Source organism: Galendromus occidentalis, unplaced genomic scaffold (assembly GCF_000255335.2).
Source record: "Galendromus occidentalis unplaced genomic scaffold, Mocc_1.1 scf7180000077488, whole genome shotgun sequence".
NCBI classification, from domain to species: Eukaryota; Metazoa; Arthropoda; class Arachnida; order Mesostigmata; family Phytoseiidae; genus Galendromus; species Galendromus occidentalis.
This window is the reverse complement of record NW_003805476.1, coordinates 385,721-404,495: the sequence shown is the minus strand read 5'-3', so window position 1 is coordinate 404,495 and position 18,775 is coordinate 385,721. Positions and strand designations below refer to the sequence as shown.

General features: G+C 53.4%; 1 protein-coding gene across 1 annotated transcript in view; it reads left to right on the top strand.

Annotated features, from left to right (window-relative positions):
- Positions 1-1,985: 1,985 nt before the first annotated feature.
- The window catches only part of LOC100899086 (Down syndrome cell adhesion molecule-like protein Dscam2), a 34,878-nt gene continuing 18,088 nt past the window's right edge, over positions 1,986-18,775 (top strand). The window contains exons 1-8 of the mRNA XM_029112273.1: positions 1,986-2,022; positions 3,989-4,342; positions 8,734-8,898; positions 10,133-10,397; positions 10,989-11,161; positions 12,270-12,545; positions 12,698-13,114; positions 16,153-16,308. Of these exons, the coding sequence (XP_028968106.1) occupies positions 1,986-2,022; positions 3,989-4,342; positions 8,734-8,898; positions 10,133-10,397; positions 10,989-11,161; positions 12,270-12,545; positions 12,698-13,114; positions 16,153-16,308 (1,843 nt within the window). The remainder of the gene's footprint in view (positions 2,023-3,988; positions 4,343-8,733; positions 8,899-10,132; positions 10,398-10,988; positions 11,162-12,269; positions 12,546-12,697; positions 13,115-16,152; positions 16,309-18,775) is intronic.

Genomic DNA, 18,775 nt, shown 5'->3' with positions numbered 1-18,775 from the left:
ACGACGACGGCGACGATGATGGTAGTGCTGATGGTGGCGGCAGCGGTGGTCGTGGTGATCTTCAATCGGACGACGCGCCTCACTGAATTTTCTATTGAAAAAAGAAGAGCCGCCGCTCTGATCCGAAGCGCACAACTGAATGTTGAGCGAACAATTGACTCTTGACGCAAACTCGTTGGCTCGTACTCGCGCTCCCCTCTATCCTCGAAGCTTCCCCTTGGTCTCCTTTCTAGAGAATCGAGCATACGCCGAACGAGGCTTTCGATGCAACGAAAACGAAAGGAGGCGAGCTCGACAACCTTGAACGGCTCACCTAGCGTGGCAAGACCCATAGACGCCTCCTTAGCAACACCACGGAAGCAAGGGACGCTTTCTCCCGGAAGGAGAATCGTATCAGAAAGTCTTCGGGCGGACAAATGCGGTCGATATCATGGTAGCTACCCATTCCGATGAGTAGATAAATTAAGGTTTCTGATCATGGTGTCGTAGCGTCGGGAAATTCGAGGAAGAGGAATTATTCTCAAAGCAATCCTCCGATCTGAACTGTCGTCTGATCTTCGAGAGAGGAGGTTCTGGGAGCTCAGAGCTAATCTCGGCTTCGAGGATCATCAAAGCCGAGTACACTCAAGACTCGGGAAGAAAGTTCTCCCTTTGTATGAGGAGAAGTGAGAACAATTTCAACAACACTCGACCGGCTAAACGTTGGACAGCTGTTTTCTCCGCCAGACCAGCTGGTGAGGGTTATCAAGAGGAAGAGTCTGCGATGAAGGAAAGAGAGAGAATCTACTGTTGCTCTGCAATTAACTGGACTCTATTAATGCTGGGTTTGTCACGTACCTACCCCGAAGGTCCTGCCCACCAGTTGACGATCCCGGACATGATCTGCCAGCCTCTGAATACTCCGCGTTCCAACTGTCGACAGTCGACTAGCCCTGAACGACTTTTTGTCTTTATGGCTTGACGCTCCGGCTTACACACTTGCATTTCCGCGCAGGAGGTGGTCTCCTGGTACCGATTTCCAGGAAAGAATGGATGGTCTCAGGAAGGAAACCGTTGAAAATGAAAGCCACACCGAGCGACGTGCAGAAGCAAAAGTTGCCGGAAGCGAACATTCGACAGCGAGCGAATTAAGTGCGCCCTCGTCGGCCGCTGTACAAAGAGACAGATTGTGAGAGAACGAGTTTACCGCGAGAAAACGAGAGAGAGGGAGAGAGAGTGAGCCGAGCAGCAGAAGAGCCCGCTGAATGAGTTACCGCCTCGGAGAAATGATGAGGATGTGTATGAGAGGAAGGAAACGAGACAAAAGTTGGGAATTGTTGTAACAAGGAGATTTTCGAATTCAAGGCGCGTTTCATTCGGCTCGTGTCCCCTGCTCGTTGCGGTGGATTCTAGGGGCCTCGGATGAGAGAGGGAGCTCGACGCTAAACCAGGAAAGGACTCCGAGGAGGCTCAAGTCCGACCGATGGGTGGGCGAGTGAACGGACGGGAAGACGGACCGACTAAGAGAGTTCGGATTCGAGGGAGCCGCGCGCGCGGGTCTCAAACCGACAGGAGAAAAGGAATCAACTCGTTCGTGTTTTCAAACGACACAACAAACTCCTTCCTTCCATTCAAGCGTCCGAAGGACTCCCGCGAGCTCTCGAGTGGTTCCGCCTTCGACTTCGATTCCTCGCTGCTCGAGCCTGTCCCGAATCCTGTCGTTGGAGAGTTCAACTACCAAGGGACCAATTTTCGCATTGATCACAATGATTCATATCCGATGCGTCTGCGTACCCCACGTTCCATAGATGCCCCGTCCCATCGGACTGCGATATTCTAAGACCCTGATCTCATTGAATCGAAATCCCTACGCCACCGCGCCGACATTATCCCATGAGCATCATCGTCCGATCCGAATAATCCATTCAGTACCGCGAAATTCTCCAAAATAATTCCCGAGGAAATTCAACGGTCCAGGAGGGAAACTCGGAGGATTGGAGTCCGAAATGTCGGCGGGCCAGGAGAACGGTGCGGATTCGGACAGTATGTCGGTATTTCCCGAAGAATTCGCTGACAAAGAGCCAAATTCCGCACCGAATAACGACGCGATCCTCTTGAACAATGGCTCCGTCGGGAACTCCAGCGACCGACCGTGAAATGACCTGTGACAACAGGGGCGCGGCGGCGGAGCCAGCGCCGGCACAGCGGAAAGCAAGAGAACTCGAGCCGAAATCATCCGTTCCACCGTCCAAGCAGTCCATGGAGGGAAGTCGCTGTCAGCGCGAACCGGAGTGCGAGAGAAAAAGCTTCCATCGATAGTCACGCCGTGATGCATTTGTTCCTAGGAGCAGTTGTTGGCAGGCTGGCTGGCTGGCTGCCCTGGAGTGCCGATAGCTGGGCGCTGCTGGCATCTGGAAAAGGGAGAACAGTGGATAGTGAGGAACAGAGAGCAAAGTTTCGGTCTGACAGAAGTAGTCCGCCGGCCTGAACTTCCGTTTGACGTAGACGTGTCATATTAATGATCCGATTGTTGTCCTCTGATGAGTTTCGCACCGAAGAACCATCGAGTGAAAGTTCGATTACCCAGGTTATTTCTAAAAGAGGGGAACGGCGATGGTGCCTGGTTTTGACGGGAATATTTCTATCCGACCCCGCCTTCTCTCTTCCCCCTTCCCCTCCACTGGCGTAAGTCGAGAACCGGTGCAGTTCCGATCGAAATGACTGCAATAGGAGGCGGCGTTGGTTCTTTGCTCGCGGATCCAGACCCTGACGATCCTCCTATCAGGATACGATGTAATACATAACGTCAGCTGACTCTCCGAAAGTAATTTGTTAGGCCAACTCCGACCGGTCAATCAGCAGCGTTGGATGTTGTGTTTGTCAACTTAGGGAGAGCCGGGTTCGGTCGGCGGGCAAACAGGCGAACGAGTTCTCTAGCGTTGCTGCTGCTGCTGCTCGTTAAGAGACTTCAGCAAAATCCTCTCGCCGGACCCGTCTACCCAATCTGCTCTTCCCTTATCTTCATGTCTTTCCCCTACATTCAAGCGAACATCCCTCCGAGCCATCCAACACCCTCCCACCCATATGTACAGCCACCCACCACCACCCCAGCGCTCGGCCAACGAGCCCACCATTCAACAACCAAGCCACCCACCCGCCAGAGCGGCCTGCGTGGTGTGAACGTTGCAGCCCGTAACGAGGAGGCGAACTAACCAGTCAGTCATTCGCCGCACAAACAGGAGTCATTCGGACAAACATTTGTTTTTCGACGGTTCGGATGACTCGCGGTGAGTGTCTGTTCCCTCGTTCACTTAGTCGGAGCTCGAACGCCGCCACGGGGTGTTCGTTTTGGAGCCGGCGAGGAGGGAATCTGTTCGGGAGCGCCGGCGATAACCGGAACGTTCGCCGCGGCGGTATCAAATCTACTCCCTGGAGCGCACCCAACCCGTTCGAATGTTCAACGGTCGGGTTTTCTTCGGCGGTCTCCCAGCCTCTCTCTGCTGGACGGGAGCCGTAGAGCCGCAATATCTTATGCGCGTTCAGCTATCAAACCTAGGAAAAAGCTCGACCCCGTCCACCACTGCCTCCGTGCTTGCCTACCGTTGGACCGATCGGCCGCCGGCCAACGAACCGTCAGACCTACTACCGACCAGGCCATTGCGGCGGCGGCGGCAGAGCAGCTGGCGGCGAGAGACCATTAAATGAGGTTGGTAGCGAAATTCCGCTCTCCTTCCGTTCGCTCCCTTCAAAGCAATTCAGAGGAAACGACAGTCGAGGAGAACGCGAGGAATTTCGCTTTTCGAGTTATCTGATCGCGGCGAACTCAATTCAACCTGATTCCGAGGATCGGACAAAGGTGAAGTGGAGCGCGGGCCTTGAACCCAAAGTCGGGAGTGAAGAGGGTCGGTGACGTCAAAGGAATAGAGGATCCGGGACACGTCTCGGTTCGCTTTCTGGTTCTCAATGTTGGTGTTCTAGCGATAATTCACCTTTGGTTTGTTTCTTGCAGGTGTTGCGGTGTCCGGCAGCATATCAGACAACGACGTATTAGGACCCCATCTAGTGAGCGAGTTTTCATCGGCGTCGGTGAAATTCTCAAATTCAACGGGACACGTTCTCGACTGCCAAGTGCGTGGGCAGCCTCCACCCTCCGTCCGTTGGTTCTATCTGACATCCAGTGGATTTGAACAGGAAGTCTCTCCAGTGGATCGGCTTCGGACAATTGTCACTTCGAACGGATCACTTGTCTTCCCTCCGTTCCAAGCGGTGCAATTCAGACCCGATGTCCATAACGTGGCTTATCGCTGTCGAGCTTCAAACATCTTCGGCTCGATCGCCAGCACTGTGATCCACGTCACTGCAAGTGAGTATCGCGTCGAGTCCGAAGGAACGCTCCCATCTCCTTCCGTCTCGTTTCGAACTCGCATGGAATTTCCGCCGTCTATCCCGATCATCAAGGAGCTGCGTTGCGGATCCAAAGCGGATCCGCCAGGCGGGAGGGAATCAGGATTGCATCCGGACTCGCCGGGCGGTTCTGAGAGTCGCCCGGTTGGCTTGTTGTAGCCATGGGCAAGGCGATTTCCCGCGGCGGATTCCTATTTCAAACTGAGGCTGGCTCGGGGAGCCTCGCGGAAGGAGGAAAACATGTGAAAAAAGAACGGGAAAGCCTGCTTTACATTAACGGAATCAGCGAACTGTTAAACCCCGCCAGCGGAATAGGAGCATGCAGACGGAAAAAGGGTTCTCAGGCAGAAGAAACTTGTGTTGTGGTGGTGGTTGTGGAGCTGACGACGGTAGTGGTTGTTTAGGGTAAAGGACAGGGGGAACGACACGCTCGCTGGACGGACGGACGTTCGCTTGGCGCAGAGAAGGAGAATGATTACGAGAGGAGCTCCAACGACAACGGCAACGAGTACCTTCCAGTGTGGAAAAAAAAAGGAGAAGAGAAAAAGTAACATCGACGGGCTGGCTGGCTGGCGGGTGGGCAGGAACAGAGGCGGTGAGGTTTGGGCGGAATAGGAGGGCGTGGGGGAGAAGACGAAAGAAGCAGCGAGTGCCGAACTAAAAACTCTGTGTCATGTTCTTGAGAAATTGTGGCAACGAGCCAGCCAGTCAGCTCCTGGGACGCTTGGCTACAAATAATGCAGCGGCGATGGCGGCACCAAGCGGTGGGGGTGATGATTGATGAAAATCGAATATGATGCAATTTTTATGACCCTGCTCTTGTCCTCAGTCCCTCTCGACGAGTCCTTCCCGATGAAAGCACCATTTCATTTTGATGGCTGGCTGACTGACTGGCCAGCCAGCTCGGCTATCTTTTGCTCCTCGCCTCCCCCCCTCCTCCGACTGCGACCCGTCCATCGATTCCTGATTCCGTTTGCTTTCTTTCTGTGGCTCATCTTACTTTCTCGCTCCTCCCCAAGTTGCTCTTTGTTATTGGCTCCCGACGAAACCCCGCGCCTGCTCTCGGCGGGAAAAAGTCTGCGGAATTCTTTAGAAAACCTCATTATAAGTTTAAAAACGCATTTTTCCCTCTCTTTGTTGAAATGTTGACAGCTTCCTGTGGGATCTCAGTAGGCAACCGAGAGAAGTCGGCTCGTCAGTAAACCAGTTCGAGCATTCGGGGCACCGATAAAAGTGCGCGGATTCAAGTAAAGTGCTTTCGATTTTGGCGGATCGCGATCGTTCGTGGGATGGTCTTCTATGGAGCGCGAGCGCATGTCGTTGTCGCTCGTTTGAAATCTCTTCACTTCCTTCCTAGAGCCCTCCCGCCCGCTCACAATTTCCCGCTCTTGCTCCTTTTTCCCAAAACGGGCCGCCTGTCCGCTTGGCGTGCGAGCGACCGACCGACCAACAGATCACGCTGTCGTCCTCTCTCTCAGTATTCGTTTCTCACCAGTAGTCGAAGTTGTCCCGGCGACCAGGAGGCGACTTGAAAAATGAGATCTGCTTGTGTTTGGGGCAGGGAGGATGTATGGCTGAATTTGCGGTTGAGTTGGTGCAAGCTCGCTCAGTCCGATGTACGACTTTACCGGGACCGTCATTCTCTCGCCCTCCCGAACGGGCGTTTCTCTCGGCCGCGAGCCGCATCTTTAACTGACGTTTACAAGCTTTTGATGTCCCTTCCCGGCGAGCCGCACAACTCACTCACTCGCTCCACTCGTTTGTTTGTTTGCTCGTTCTTCCCTTTGATTCAGGTAGTCCGGGTCCAAGTCGAACTTTCTTCTCCCTTCGATCTCCGCCCCCCTTCCTCTCCCCCACCGTCTGGACCGCATTCATCGGAACACCACAAACGAGAGCGAAGTCAATCGTACGCGGGCCCGGGAGTCGACGAGGACCTTTTCCCTCAAATTCTCGTTTGCGTACCCTTTTGCCCACTCAGTCGCGCGTAAGCCCGCCAGCCAGTCCGCCCACCGAACTGTTCGATCCGGTCGTTCTCTCTCGCCGAAGTGAAATGATGTACGGGAGAAATGTCGTGCTTTGCGGCAGTCGTTGGTCCTGAATGATTCGACGCACCTCTACTCCGAAAGCCTCGTAGCGGACGAATCGGCGTTGACGTGGCGTGATCGTCTCTCCCGGCCGTGTTCGTTTCTTCGGTTTCTGGTCGAAACCTCGATCGACTGTAACGACGGTCATCCGAGCGGCTTTGGTCAATCGCTCGCTCCCTCTCTCGTGCGAGGACGACAGGAGCGCTGTTTGCACGTTGTCCCCGTTGTCATTCCCTCTGTCTGTTTGACAGATCGCCAACAGATTGTGTCAACTATCCCCGACCGATGTGTTTCGTAAGCTCCGCTCTGGTGGGCAAAGCTCGCTGAGCCCCTGGTGGTCTATCTGCTCCGAGAAGTGAACTCCGTGGAGTGTTTGACAAAGAACGATATTTTTCACTGCGAGATCTGCGAAAGCGAAATCCCGCACAGCGACGCCGTCAGGCATCGTTCTGGAGCATCCATTGTCTGTTGGTATTTGCGCGAAAGGATTGCGGTAGCAGCTGAGAACGCTACTCCCGGCCCGATGTGTCCGCCGTCCGGCAGTGAGGGGTCGAGATGTTCGTCATCAATAAATCGATATTGCCCTGCCCCGAAGCCGCTATCCATCTATCTATGTTCCTATCCATCCATCTGCCCATCGGAACAGCCGCTTGGCTATCCGGAGACGCAAACACACAAGTCGCTCGGTAGCCTTGCGAACGGCTGACGCGCAGGCTGCCATTACCGAATCACTCTACTGTAGATTGCCTCCAGTTCGCGCATAGCAACTCCTATCTCACGCGGGTAGGGGGGGAGGGGGCGGTGGGGAAATCGTGCCCAGATTCCGTCGCAAGTTTTCTTAGCCCTGAGCCGCTCCACCGCTTGCATTGGCATCTGCTCCCGGGAGGCTGGAGACGGAGCTAGCAATCATCTGAAAATTGAATAATCGAGACCTCCGTCCCGTAAGGTCCTGGAGAAGCGGCGTCTCGACTTACTTCTTCGAGTCTCACGAGTATCGCTCAACTCCACTCTTTCCCCGCTGAGTCGAGGTCACTGTACGCTGGAAGTTCCGCATGGCGCTTTTCGACACGAATCCGCTCGATTTCCAATAATGACCATGAGTTATCGGGGCCCGGGGCCCTCCGGGAAAATTTCGAAAATTGAGTCTCTTTCGCGGAGAGAGTTGCTCTGGCTATCTCGCGGCAAAAACGCTGCGCTGGAGCCCGTCGAGGGTGACGCTCCGTCGCGCCATTGATGAACAACTCGTCGAAAGCCGAGACAGCTGAGTGACCTGTTGACCGAGTGACTGATTGACTGGCGACACCCGAAAAAGAAACAGACAAAAAAAGAAGACGCAAGTAGGGGGAACGAGAAACGATGAGCCGACAGGAAACACCATGGGAGTCATTGAGACTAGCGGCTCCGGACCGACCGATCCTCTCGGCCACACTCGGCTGGGAAACTCCCGTAGACGAGTGAGACGCAAGCAGAAGAACATCCGACGTCTGCCGAATGGGAATTGATTGCTGCGGGTAGGGTGAGCGCGGACGAAGCAAGCAAACTTCGTCGTCTTGTTGACTTTAGGCTTTTCTGTCGCCGAGGTTTCGCCGTTGAAACCTCGGCTCAGGCGGCTCAGCTTGCTCGCCAGGGGTGGCGGAGGTGTGGAGGATTCTATTCAGGTCGGGTGCCGTTCGAAGCGCGGTATTTGTGGGCTTGCCAGTGATGGATGGCAGGTGTCAACTTGTAGGCGTTCAGGCTTCCCTCTTCTTTTTCTTCCCCTTTCACTTTCGACCTCTTGACGAAAGTATCTTCAGCGGCTGTGCGCCAGCGGAGCTCACCTCAAGGTGGAAGGTCGAACGTCGAACTCACGGATACGCTTTCAGAGCAGCACACCCCGGACGATCCCGGATTTCGAGCGTTACCTCGATGACGTGCTGATGGGTCTCAGATGGGAACTCCTTGCTTTGCGACCAATTCATCCATCTATGGCATACTGCCAACCTATTGCGTTCTCCTTTCTTCATCCTCATCTCGGTTCCGCGGTCTAGCCTGAATCCGTGGATAACCGGGACATTACACAACGCGTTGAATCTAGGTGTCCGCATTCCTTCATATGGCGCAAGGATTACCCTTGAATTCACGTCGGTCGCAATGGCATATCGACATCGTCGAATGGCACTCCATCGGCGTATTCAGGGTGCTGAACACAGCAGGGGAGGGGGAGGGGAACGGTGAGGAAAAATTACTTTCCTCGGGTCATTAACTCACCAACGGCGTTTCGTTCCAGTTGTCGAGCAATACTTCGAAGTGCAAGTGTACGACGAATTCACGATAGCTGGGAACACGGCTGTGCTACGATGTCATGTGCCCTCATTTGTTCGGGACTATATCGTCGTAACCGGATGGCAAGCGAAGCCTCCAACTTCTCCAAAAGTGCAACCCATCGATAATGGTGAGTGATCAAAACAGTTCTCAGTCCACTGAGTTTTTGCTCGGGACGGGACATATCACGTTGAATTAAGCACACGTACAAAGCGCTCTCCTCGAGACGCGTCGAATGGAATCGTCCGGCCGCCTGGTCCGCCCACGGAGACCCTCCGGGAGTAGTCGGTAACCCTGAGCCCTGATATTATTCTGAGTAGATTATCGTGGACCGGTTCCTGGGAGACTGAATAGGCAGAGGCTCTCGCGAAGGTTGCGGGGAAACTTTCGGAGGATCGTAGCCGATTGTCTGACTGAGTTATCAATGGCGATACGGGTGAGAGTGAGCAGCCGATGCTAAAGAGTCGACTACAATCCTCTGAAACCCGAACGATAACTCAATCTCCCTCTATGGCCGTCGGACTCAACCGATACGATATGTCTAAGGTTGTAGTCAAAGCATTGATAAAAAGAAAAGCTCTGGGAAAACTTTTTACGTCACTGAAATGATCGATCATGCTGACATTGATTACTGATTTGGTCAGACGGTGGAGAGTGAAGCCGACTCTGGCAGCAGGAGACACTCTGCGAGACGGATCCATGTGGTCACCAGTGGGGTGGGGAGAGAGAGCCGAGAGAACATATCATCTTCCAGATTTGTGGACCCGGGAAGGAATGGATTCCCAAGCATGTCATCACAAACTATCTGAGTCTCGCTGTGAAACTCTTCGGAGGGGAATGAGACAACGCGACTCCGTCTCTGCACTCGATCCCGCGTGCTCAATGGGATCATTTAGCTGCGCACGCTAACCGAGCAGATAGATGCATTCCCATATACGTACTGAAGAATTTTGGGGTTCTTCGATCGAGACGATAGCTTCGCTACAACCGGAATTCCCTCTGATTCGCATCCCGTAACCTCAATAGAATTGAACGAATCTCTGCTCAGTTAGGTATGTGAGTCCAGAGGTCCTGCTCGAAACCTCCCTTCCTCGGTGATGCTCAGCGGGATCGGGGCTCTCACCAGATACGGAATGCTCCTCGTTCGATGGAGTTCAGCTCCAAGTCTGGCTGAGGGGAAGATAACGACGAAAGGCAAGCCGTTCAGGAAAGCCCGGGACACAAAATTAAAATCCAGGGAAAGAAGAAAGATAGCCACGTAGAGCCTCTGGTCCGCCACAGAGGACGAGCTCCGCTGCTGCCTTTGGAGATTACAGATGTACATGATATAATATCGCAATAATAGGCAACGCACCTTCTTGCAGATGGCCGCTACAGTATTTTCTCGACGGGCGAGCTCCACGTGCGCAACGTCCAGACATCGGATGGGCTGACAAACTTTCGATGCGTAACCAAGCACCTACTGACAGGTGAAACAAAACTGAGCTCTTATGGACGATTGATCGTCACGGATCTCAAGATCAACGTGCCTCCGAAAATGACAGATATCAAAGGAGCTGTGATAGCGAGCGCAGGCGAAGATCTCGAGCTCCCTTGTGCGGCCCAAGCTTTCCCGGCGCCCAAGTACGCGTGAGTATCGCTCAGTCCCTGTTTTCGGAAAAATGAAGCGGCCAAGAAATTCTTTACCAGAAGTTCCGACGGATAAGCCTCCGGAAGGATGTTCGACCCGGAGTTCCGGGTAAAACCCCGCTTGATGATTTTTCTCGCGTTTCTTTCCCGTCCGCAAAATCTTCTCCTTCTCTGCCGAGTGGAAGTCGTCATCAGTCACTGCAGCAGATGCAGCAACAGGCAGGGCCGCATGGAAATAGAAAGACTGCACACCTACATGTGGCTGTTGTCGGAGAAATTTATTCATAAGAAAAGTTCACACCTGTTTGTTTTTGACTCAACAAGCAGTCTCAGGGCTGTGACTCGGTCTCCGCGTATGAATGCATATGAAGGCACAAAGGAGAAAGGGATACCTTCGGGGAGAGAAGGCAACATGTTCTCCGAGGGTTAACGAGAGAAGCGTTCGCGAAGACTGCGCAACAAGCAGAACCAGTGAAGCTCTATTTTTCGCAAGAAATACGCAAAGCGCCAGTCACCCGATCACTTCAGAAAAAACGCCGGGAAGGACTCACTTCTGGAAGAATTAACTCCTCACTTCCTTGTCGAATACAGGTGGTACAAGGCAATGGGCGAGAGTCTCACCACCCTTCCGAGTCATCGATATCTTCTCAAGGGAGGCTCGCTCTTGCTACAGAAGGTTCGTTCGAGCGACGCCGGCAAGTACGTCTGCATTGTCAGCAATCCGGTGGGCGAGGAGCGTGCTTTCACCAGTCTCCAGGTTACCGGTAAGAATCGAGAATTCCGCCAGATCTGTGCCTGATCATATCCTCGTCATTGACGTCTTCTTTTTATCATTCTGTGGAATTCATCTCAAGCGTGACAAAATCCGGACGTCGATGATTTACTCTTGTGGAAAACAGCCTTGAATTCTTATCCTTATTCTTGAGAGACTCCTCCAGCGAGAAATCTCCGAGCAGCACGTGTGATGGAGAAAGCGAATGCGCCCCTCACCGCCGTGTTGCTATCCAAATGCTCGCCTGCGCACGTATGCGTTCCGTGGGACGATTCTCCTATTCCCCTCGAGTCCGCACGAAGATGCCCCACTCCAATTATCCGGGAATCGTTCGGGATATCGCAATTATGTTGCCGATCCCCGCGATTCTAATGCCATTCTAAGTCGAACCATTCTCGCGCGTAATGCGTTGCGCTCTCTTCCCGGGAGCGGCAGCCGCGTAAAGAGAAACGGGGAGAGGAATATGGCTCCGAGCGGCAATCAGTTTTAACCGATTCCGTGTCAGCCGAGTTGCAGCAACTGCTCCGGGCCGAGTCGGGACCTCCGAGAATTGTGCTGTGCGAGAAAATTCAGATTCCGGATAATAGTTGTTTAACAACGAACAGCGCACTGTCTTGCCGACGGAGCTGGTAATGCGAGATTGCGATTGCAGACGCCACTGGCGGATCGCGACGGCGCGGCGGGCGGCGCTAACTCGCTTAGTCCCCCGCGTCGCCCCTCACGGTCACCGCCGCGGCCATTTGTTCCCCCCTGTGTCCGCTCTCTTCTGAAGCGTCTGTGTGTTCATATGTGCGTGCGTGCGTGTGTTCCTCCTTCCAGAAACCTCTTGGTCCTCCCCAGCAATGCGCGGTGTCATCGTCGTTCGCTTCCCGTAGAGGACGCATATGCGAGCGTGAATAATACATTGTATGCTGTCGGCAAATGGGAGATTCCTCTCGGAGACATTAGTCTCCCGAGCTGGACTGAACAATCTTTTCAGGGCTCCCTTCTAACAATGCAGAGTTATCCATCTGGCTGGAGCTCGGAACCTCCTCTGTACTAACTGAACGCGGGTCCCCGTTTTTTTTCCGTCCTCAATGGTTCTTCATTGTCGGTTTCAGCTCCTCTCCGAGTGGCTCTTGTGCCTCATGTTCTGACGGTTCACATCGGGAAGAGCGCGGTGCTCAATTGCTCAGTGAGCGAAAACCACGTCGAGGTCATCCAGTGGCTCAAGGACGGACAGCCCATCCCATCGAGCGAGCGTTTTGAATTTCTATCGAATAATCGAATTCTCCACATCAACTCGATACAGCGCCACGACGGCGGCATGTATCAGTGTCTAGTGACGGACAATCAGGGCGCGACCGCCCAAGGAACTGCGCAGCTCACCCTCGGAGGTTCGTCAGAGGCCTTCAGGCCAGCCGTAATGAAGTTATTCAGGGGTATCATCGGTCTGATTGAGGTTTCGAACCAGTTCGTATGAGCACGCGCTCGTTTTCGAGCTATCGCTGCGGAGAACGACTCTGACTCGAAATTCTCTTCATCCTAGATTCGGCCCCGGTCATCGTCGAGAGCTTCAAAAGCGTCACCTTGAAAGTAGCTGAAGCCGTCACGCTCAAATGCAGTGCAACAGGCTCCCCTGCTCCGTCACTGAATTGGTTTCTCGACGGAGATCAAATATTCCCAAATCGAGGGAGATTCCCTATCAACTCGTTCGGAGTTCCGGGCGACAGTCGCTCGGTCGTCAGTTACGTGAACATCAGTCGGGCGCAGGTCGAGGATAGCGGAATGTGGACTTGCGAGGCTACTAACAGCGCCGGCTCAGTGCTTTTTTCGGATCGCGTTAACGTGCACGGAAATCTCGCGATTCGACCGATGGCGAACACGTCAGCTGTCGCCGGGAAAGACGTCGTTCTCCATTGCCGGGTTACTGGATACCCAATCGAATCCATCGTCTGGAGCAAAGGTCCGTATGTCTTCTCTTGTCCTTTTCGGGCAACGTAAATATCTGCACACTCGGTGATAATAATTGCTGCATCATGCCTCGAATTTTGCATGATTTCGTCGTATCAATCGAAAATTGTAGTTATTGCCGTCACCTCCCGAATAATTATGAGACTACCCGCCTCTCGAAAAGAGACCGACGGGCTCGCTCATGAGAAAGTGCTCGCCCTCCGTGAGTTTCTTTCCGTGACTTCTGACGGTGAAAGGAAACTGCTCGAGCGGGAGACAACCGTTTTCCCGAGAGGGTTTGCGTCAGGCGTTCTCGACAGTATGTTTCAATACGCGCTGCTGGCAAATATTTCGTGCTGAGGATTCGATCCTCCCAGCAATGTGGGTTCGCTCCCCACGCGCCGAATCTTGGCCACGAGGTCAAGTCTCGAACGAATCGTACGCGGAGTATCCGGTTCCGATGTCGGCCCTAAATGCTTCCAAGGGCTGGACGTGGAGCCTAAACTCAAATGTTCCGAACACCGATCTCTCCCGCCGGGAGCTCGCCATCGAGTGCAACGTCTGCTCCGTGTCATCAACCTGTTTGTTAATCAATGACAGCCGTTGTCAATTCCATCATCATTATGATAAATGAACTCGTCGGAGAAGCTCCTGTCGCTCGCCGTGCCTGGTTTCCTTACCTACTCCGTCTGATATCATCTGATCTCCTTCGAGGAAGCCTCTGGCTGTCCGTCCCGAGTCCCGAGTGAATGTCGGCAGGTGGCTCCAGCCGATTGAGACAGAACACCTTTCGACGGCTCTGTCGGGATTAATCCTAGAGAGGACTCGCAGCGAAGGCGACGACAATCGCGTCTGACCCTTCCGCGTATCAGGGGAGCGCATTGGAGACTTCGGTACAGACTGCTCTTCTGTCGGATCGCCCGATAGGGAGGTAGCAGTCATTGGTTGGAAAGAGAAAATAATGAATTCCCAAAATGCGCGCGGGAGTCGGACGACACTGTTAGGCATCTCACTCTTTCGTCTCGGTCTTCCTGCTCTTTCGAACTCTCGTTTTATGTCGCTTTGATTACTTAGGAGACCGAGTCCTTTTGTGTACTTTGCCGTCTGTTCCACTCCCTAAGCCCACAATGGCGAGCTGCTCGTCCTATTGTTTGAGATATCGATGCTCCGCGCACTTTCCGGACTCTTTCCAAAAGGAGTTCAGAACTGGGGACCCGAACGGGAGCCGAGGAAGTTTTGTCCACCTCCAAGTATCGTCATCGGCGGACGAGCTCGATCGGGGAAAAAGAGTGTTCCGTCGATCCGTGTTGGGTGGGAAGGGAAGAATAGAGGAGAGGAAGAATACTCGCAGAGGAAAGCGTTGATTCACCCCATCAGGAATCCTCAAAAGCAATGAAAGAAGGAGGAAAGCGAATGTTCGAGCCTAGGGATCGACCGGAGAGCATCACAAGATGCGAGTACGACCACTGGAAACGGCGACTCGGGAAACGAGAGGGAGATGATCAAGAAGAGGAAGAAGAAGACGCCAATGAATGCAATATATCAATTGCTTAGCCCATTCAGAGCTCTCGGGTTTTTGCTCCTCTTTCGTCGTTCGGCTCCCAACGACGAGACCCCGATGGCTATTCGGGAAGAGCGGAGTAGGATCTACTGCACCAGAGGCAGACCGTGGCTCTCCGCGGCTAATAAATGAGCGCCATTTTTCTCGCATTGTACAACTACCGCAAGTCCGGTCGTGGTTTTCCGCCCTTATTTTCCTTTTCCCGCTCGCTCCAGGGCTTTCCATTCGGTTTCTCATTTCGCTTCCCCGATTTCTGTGTTCTCGTATTCATGAGCTTGCTTTAGTCCGCAGGAAACCTGCGTCCAACGCACACGCCCAAATGTAGTATTTTCAAAACTCCCGGGTCTAATGTCTCGATACATTCTTTGTATTCCATAAATAACTTGAATACTTCCGCGGCAGGCGACGCTCTCTGGTATCACGTAAATTGCGTGAGACCAGTGTCCGATGAAAAATGATCCCCGACGTTGACAATTCGCTCAGGCTCTGGCATGCAGACATTCCGCGAAGCATTTCTATCCGGCTCCTTGCACGTCCTTGTAATTCCGGCAACGTCAACGATCCGACGCATCTGGCTTGAAATGAGGTCTGGCTGCGTCGAGTTATGGCCTGGATCGTTGCTGCTGATGTTTTCCCGACCACTGTTGCTCAGGACGCGTCATTCGACGTAGCCTGAATCATGTCCCGTCTTGTGTACCGAGTTATGACTTTCAATGCAGTAAGCCTCGCCGATTGAGGGCTAGATTTACTGGCGGAGCTTTCCGATGAATCTGCTCTCGGGCGGAGGAGCTGCTCCGGGAAGAAGCGGTGCACCGACTCTCATCGGAGCTCCAAACAGATACTTCGTATTAAGCGTTCTTCTGTGGCCCTTTCCTCGATCCTTCGACGGGCTGCCAGACGCAGGGGCGGGTCCACTGACCGAGAGAAACTATGCCGAAGTAAGCGACTGACCGAGAGACCTCTCGGCCGTTCCGCGGCCCGCGAATCAGCGGGCCATAAAGCCAGCCGCTCACTTCAGTCTCCCAAAACAAATCGTACGAGCTCCGCCGGAGAGCGATAAAAATCATTCGGTTTCACCGCAGATATTCCTTGCATCGATACGAGCTAGGTGTGCACCGATCCCTCAACCCGCGGCTAGAAGTTCTCGTTGGAAACGTGGGGTACGAACACGCAGCGGACTCGACCGCCATGTCCACGCTGGTGTGTCAGATTCTGGACGAATCAGGAGGCGGTTTCACGACCCCCTCCCAATTCGTGAAAGCTTCGAATGCTGAAATCCCACATCTGGATAGATATTATCACCGGCATTTGATCCACCCAGCCATGTGGGTTCGCTCCCCACACACCGGAAAAAAACCCTCTGTTTAAGTTCCGCTGGTAGAGGCTTTCGATTTGTCTCCCAACAGTTCCCGCAATAGACATCAAGTGACCGGAAATGCTGGATGGCGATTCCAGCGAGAGCAAGGGCTGACTCGAATATCCTTCCTCAGGTGCTCGACCCTTGCCTTTGCATCATCGACAGAAGGTCTTCCCCAACGGCACTCTGATCATCTTCTCGGTGACGACGGAAGATGCCGGACAGTATTCGTGCTTCGCCAGAGGAAACGACAACAATGCCACAGCAAGTCTCTTCATGATTGTCAAAGGTAAGTCATGTAGGCGGGAAATTCGAGGCTGCTCCCGAAGTCGTTCGTCCGTCGGCTGATACTCTTCTCGCCACCCTCCTCGCCTGTCCCTCATCTAGATTCCACAGTGAACGTGCGTCGTCGATTGGCGTCATTCCGCACTTTTATCTCTCGAGCAGACGTCGGATACGGATAAACTCTTATCAGCGAACCAATTCGGTGTCTTCCTCTTCTGAAGACGTTCGCTCGTCCGCCCATACTTCCGTCCTCCGTTTCGTCTACGAGCCACGGCCTTGAGAGGGGCTCACCCACAGAGGTCGCTCAATAAGAGTTGACGTAGCAGGCGGTTCTCGCGAGGTCGCCATTCTGCCCCCGATTCGAGGTCCGCGATCGCGCGGTCCATTGTCTTTGTCCTGACGTCAGAGAAAGGGAGAGAGGAAAATGCACTGAATAACCGAAAGCCTGTTCGAGGAAAAGAAGCACATGCTCAAACAATGGCCACCTGCGGAACGGCTTGTACCACTGCCGGCACCGATGTAATTTTCATTGCCGTCTGTTACAACAAAGCCGCCGCTGCTTTCATGAGCCGCTATGGCCGCGCGGTGTATGAGCGAAGCTGACAGGACAAACGCACGCGCACTATGGCCCTCCCGGCAAAACGGGAGAAATGAGCGGACGGGACTGACAGCGATCCGAGGGAGGGCGGGCGGTACCAAAAACAGCCGCGCAAAGAGAGTTAGAAACGAATCGCGCTCCGTTATGATGGTAGGGTGAAGAGCTCGCTCCATTGTTCGGAACGACTGGTCATTCTCCGTGTGCTGCCCGTTCCACGTCTAGTCGCAGTCTCTCTGACCAGTTCACTCAATCGCAGTTTTGGTCCAGCTCACGGCTCCAGCTCGGATGGGACGTCGAGATATATACGCAATTCAATTTCGTCCCTTTCGATAGCCCGTAGCGCTGATTTCCGGAGGTGACGTTCATCTTGTTTCTCTCGCGCTCGATGGGACGCTGGATGATTATTAAGTCGAATGATAAGTCGAATCGAGTTAGAATTAGCTCTGTATCCATGGCCTGTATGAGAAGGGGAGCGAAAATAGTTCATTCCCCTAGATATTCTCGTTGGACCTCGATTTACTTCTCGCAGAAATTTTTCCCCTCATCACCGCTGATTTTCCCTTTCCCCGAAATTCCCCATTGCCCAGTTCACAACATTTGAACATGTTCCTCGATTAAGTGAGAGGACCCTTTTCCTTTACGGAACTCCGACGGGAAGGCGCTTCCCAGAAGGGGGAGGGCGGATGCGGGCAAACACGGACTGACAAGAAATAATTGAGGACTTTCTCCGGGAAGGGGATGAGAGGGTCTTCGTGCACTACTCGACGCTGGGCGACGCGTTGGAGAAGAGGGCGTTCTTTGGCGATTTCTCTCGAGCTCTACGGCTGGCTTCGGCAGACAGGTCTTCTCTTCTGGCGTGGTGATTACCTATATGTTTCCAGCCGTTTTTTTCGCTTGCATTGCCGTCGCTTGGCCGTACTCGACACTCTAGGGTTCGACGACTTTTCAGCGTCACAATCTCGCCGGTTTCCTCTCAACAACGCCTGGGTAGTCCTTTGTGGAACGAGGGCTAGCCGAAAGAGAAGCCGCGGACCACGGTCAAAAATCCCGAAGAGATGTTGTTCGAAAAGTCGGAATTCTCTCGCCATCCAGCCGGCGATCGAGACATGTCAGACGGAGGGTCCGCGGATGTCGGACGGACAGTCTTGGGGGCAGAAATCAATGACAGCGAGTTTCTTTCCGCTGCTGGTCTGGGGCCGCCGTCGCGCACATCGAACGCACTTGCTCACACGCACAGTTCGACATCGGAGCTGTTTTTACCCTGATTGTGTCAAACGTGATTTAAGATTTCGATTCGAACAATTCGACGTTTTTATTTCGGGAGAGGATCAGACGCGACCGTCGAGGAGAGCACGAGAGAGAAGATGGAAAAAACGTCTGAGCTCCGCTCCGAATCTATTCGTGACTTCGCTCTGAGGAACTCTCGCTCTCCTTGACTCGTTCCATTCCCGAGCAAAAAAATGGAAATACCCAGACCGAAGAACACGCAGTCATACGCTTTTACGTAGCCACAAGCAGTCGTGAGCAGAAGCAAACATCTGCGCCAAACCACGGGACCGGTGACGCAAAACAAGCGAAAACCTCGAACAGTGAGGAAAGATTGAGAACGTTGCGAGATCAATGCCTGCGGTTGAAGAATTGTGAAACTCCGTGGACATGAGGGGATTAGTTGAAGCAGAAACAAGAAAAAAAGTACCAGGAACAAAGTGCCTATTTTCGCGACTCATTGGTTGTTTTTGAATGCTCCGGGAGCCCGACCCGCCGCTCGCTCCGACGGACGGGACTCGCGGGAGCGTCATCTTATCTGGCCGGCCGTGTTCACAGAGAGCGAGAAAAATCCGTGGAAAAAACGCGAAAAAATAACACCCTGCCG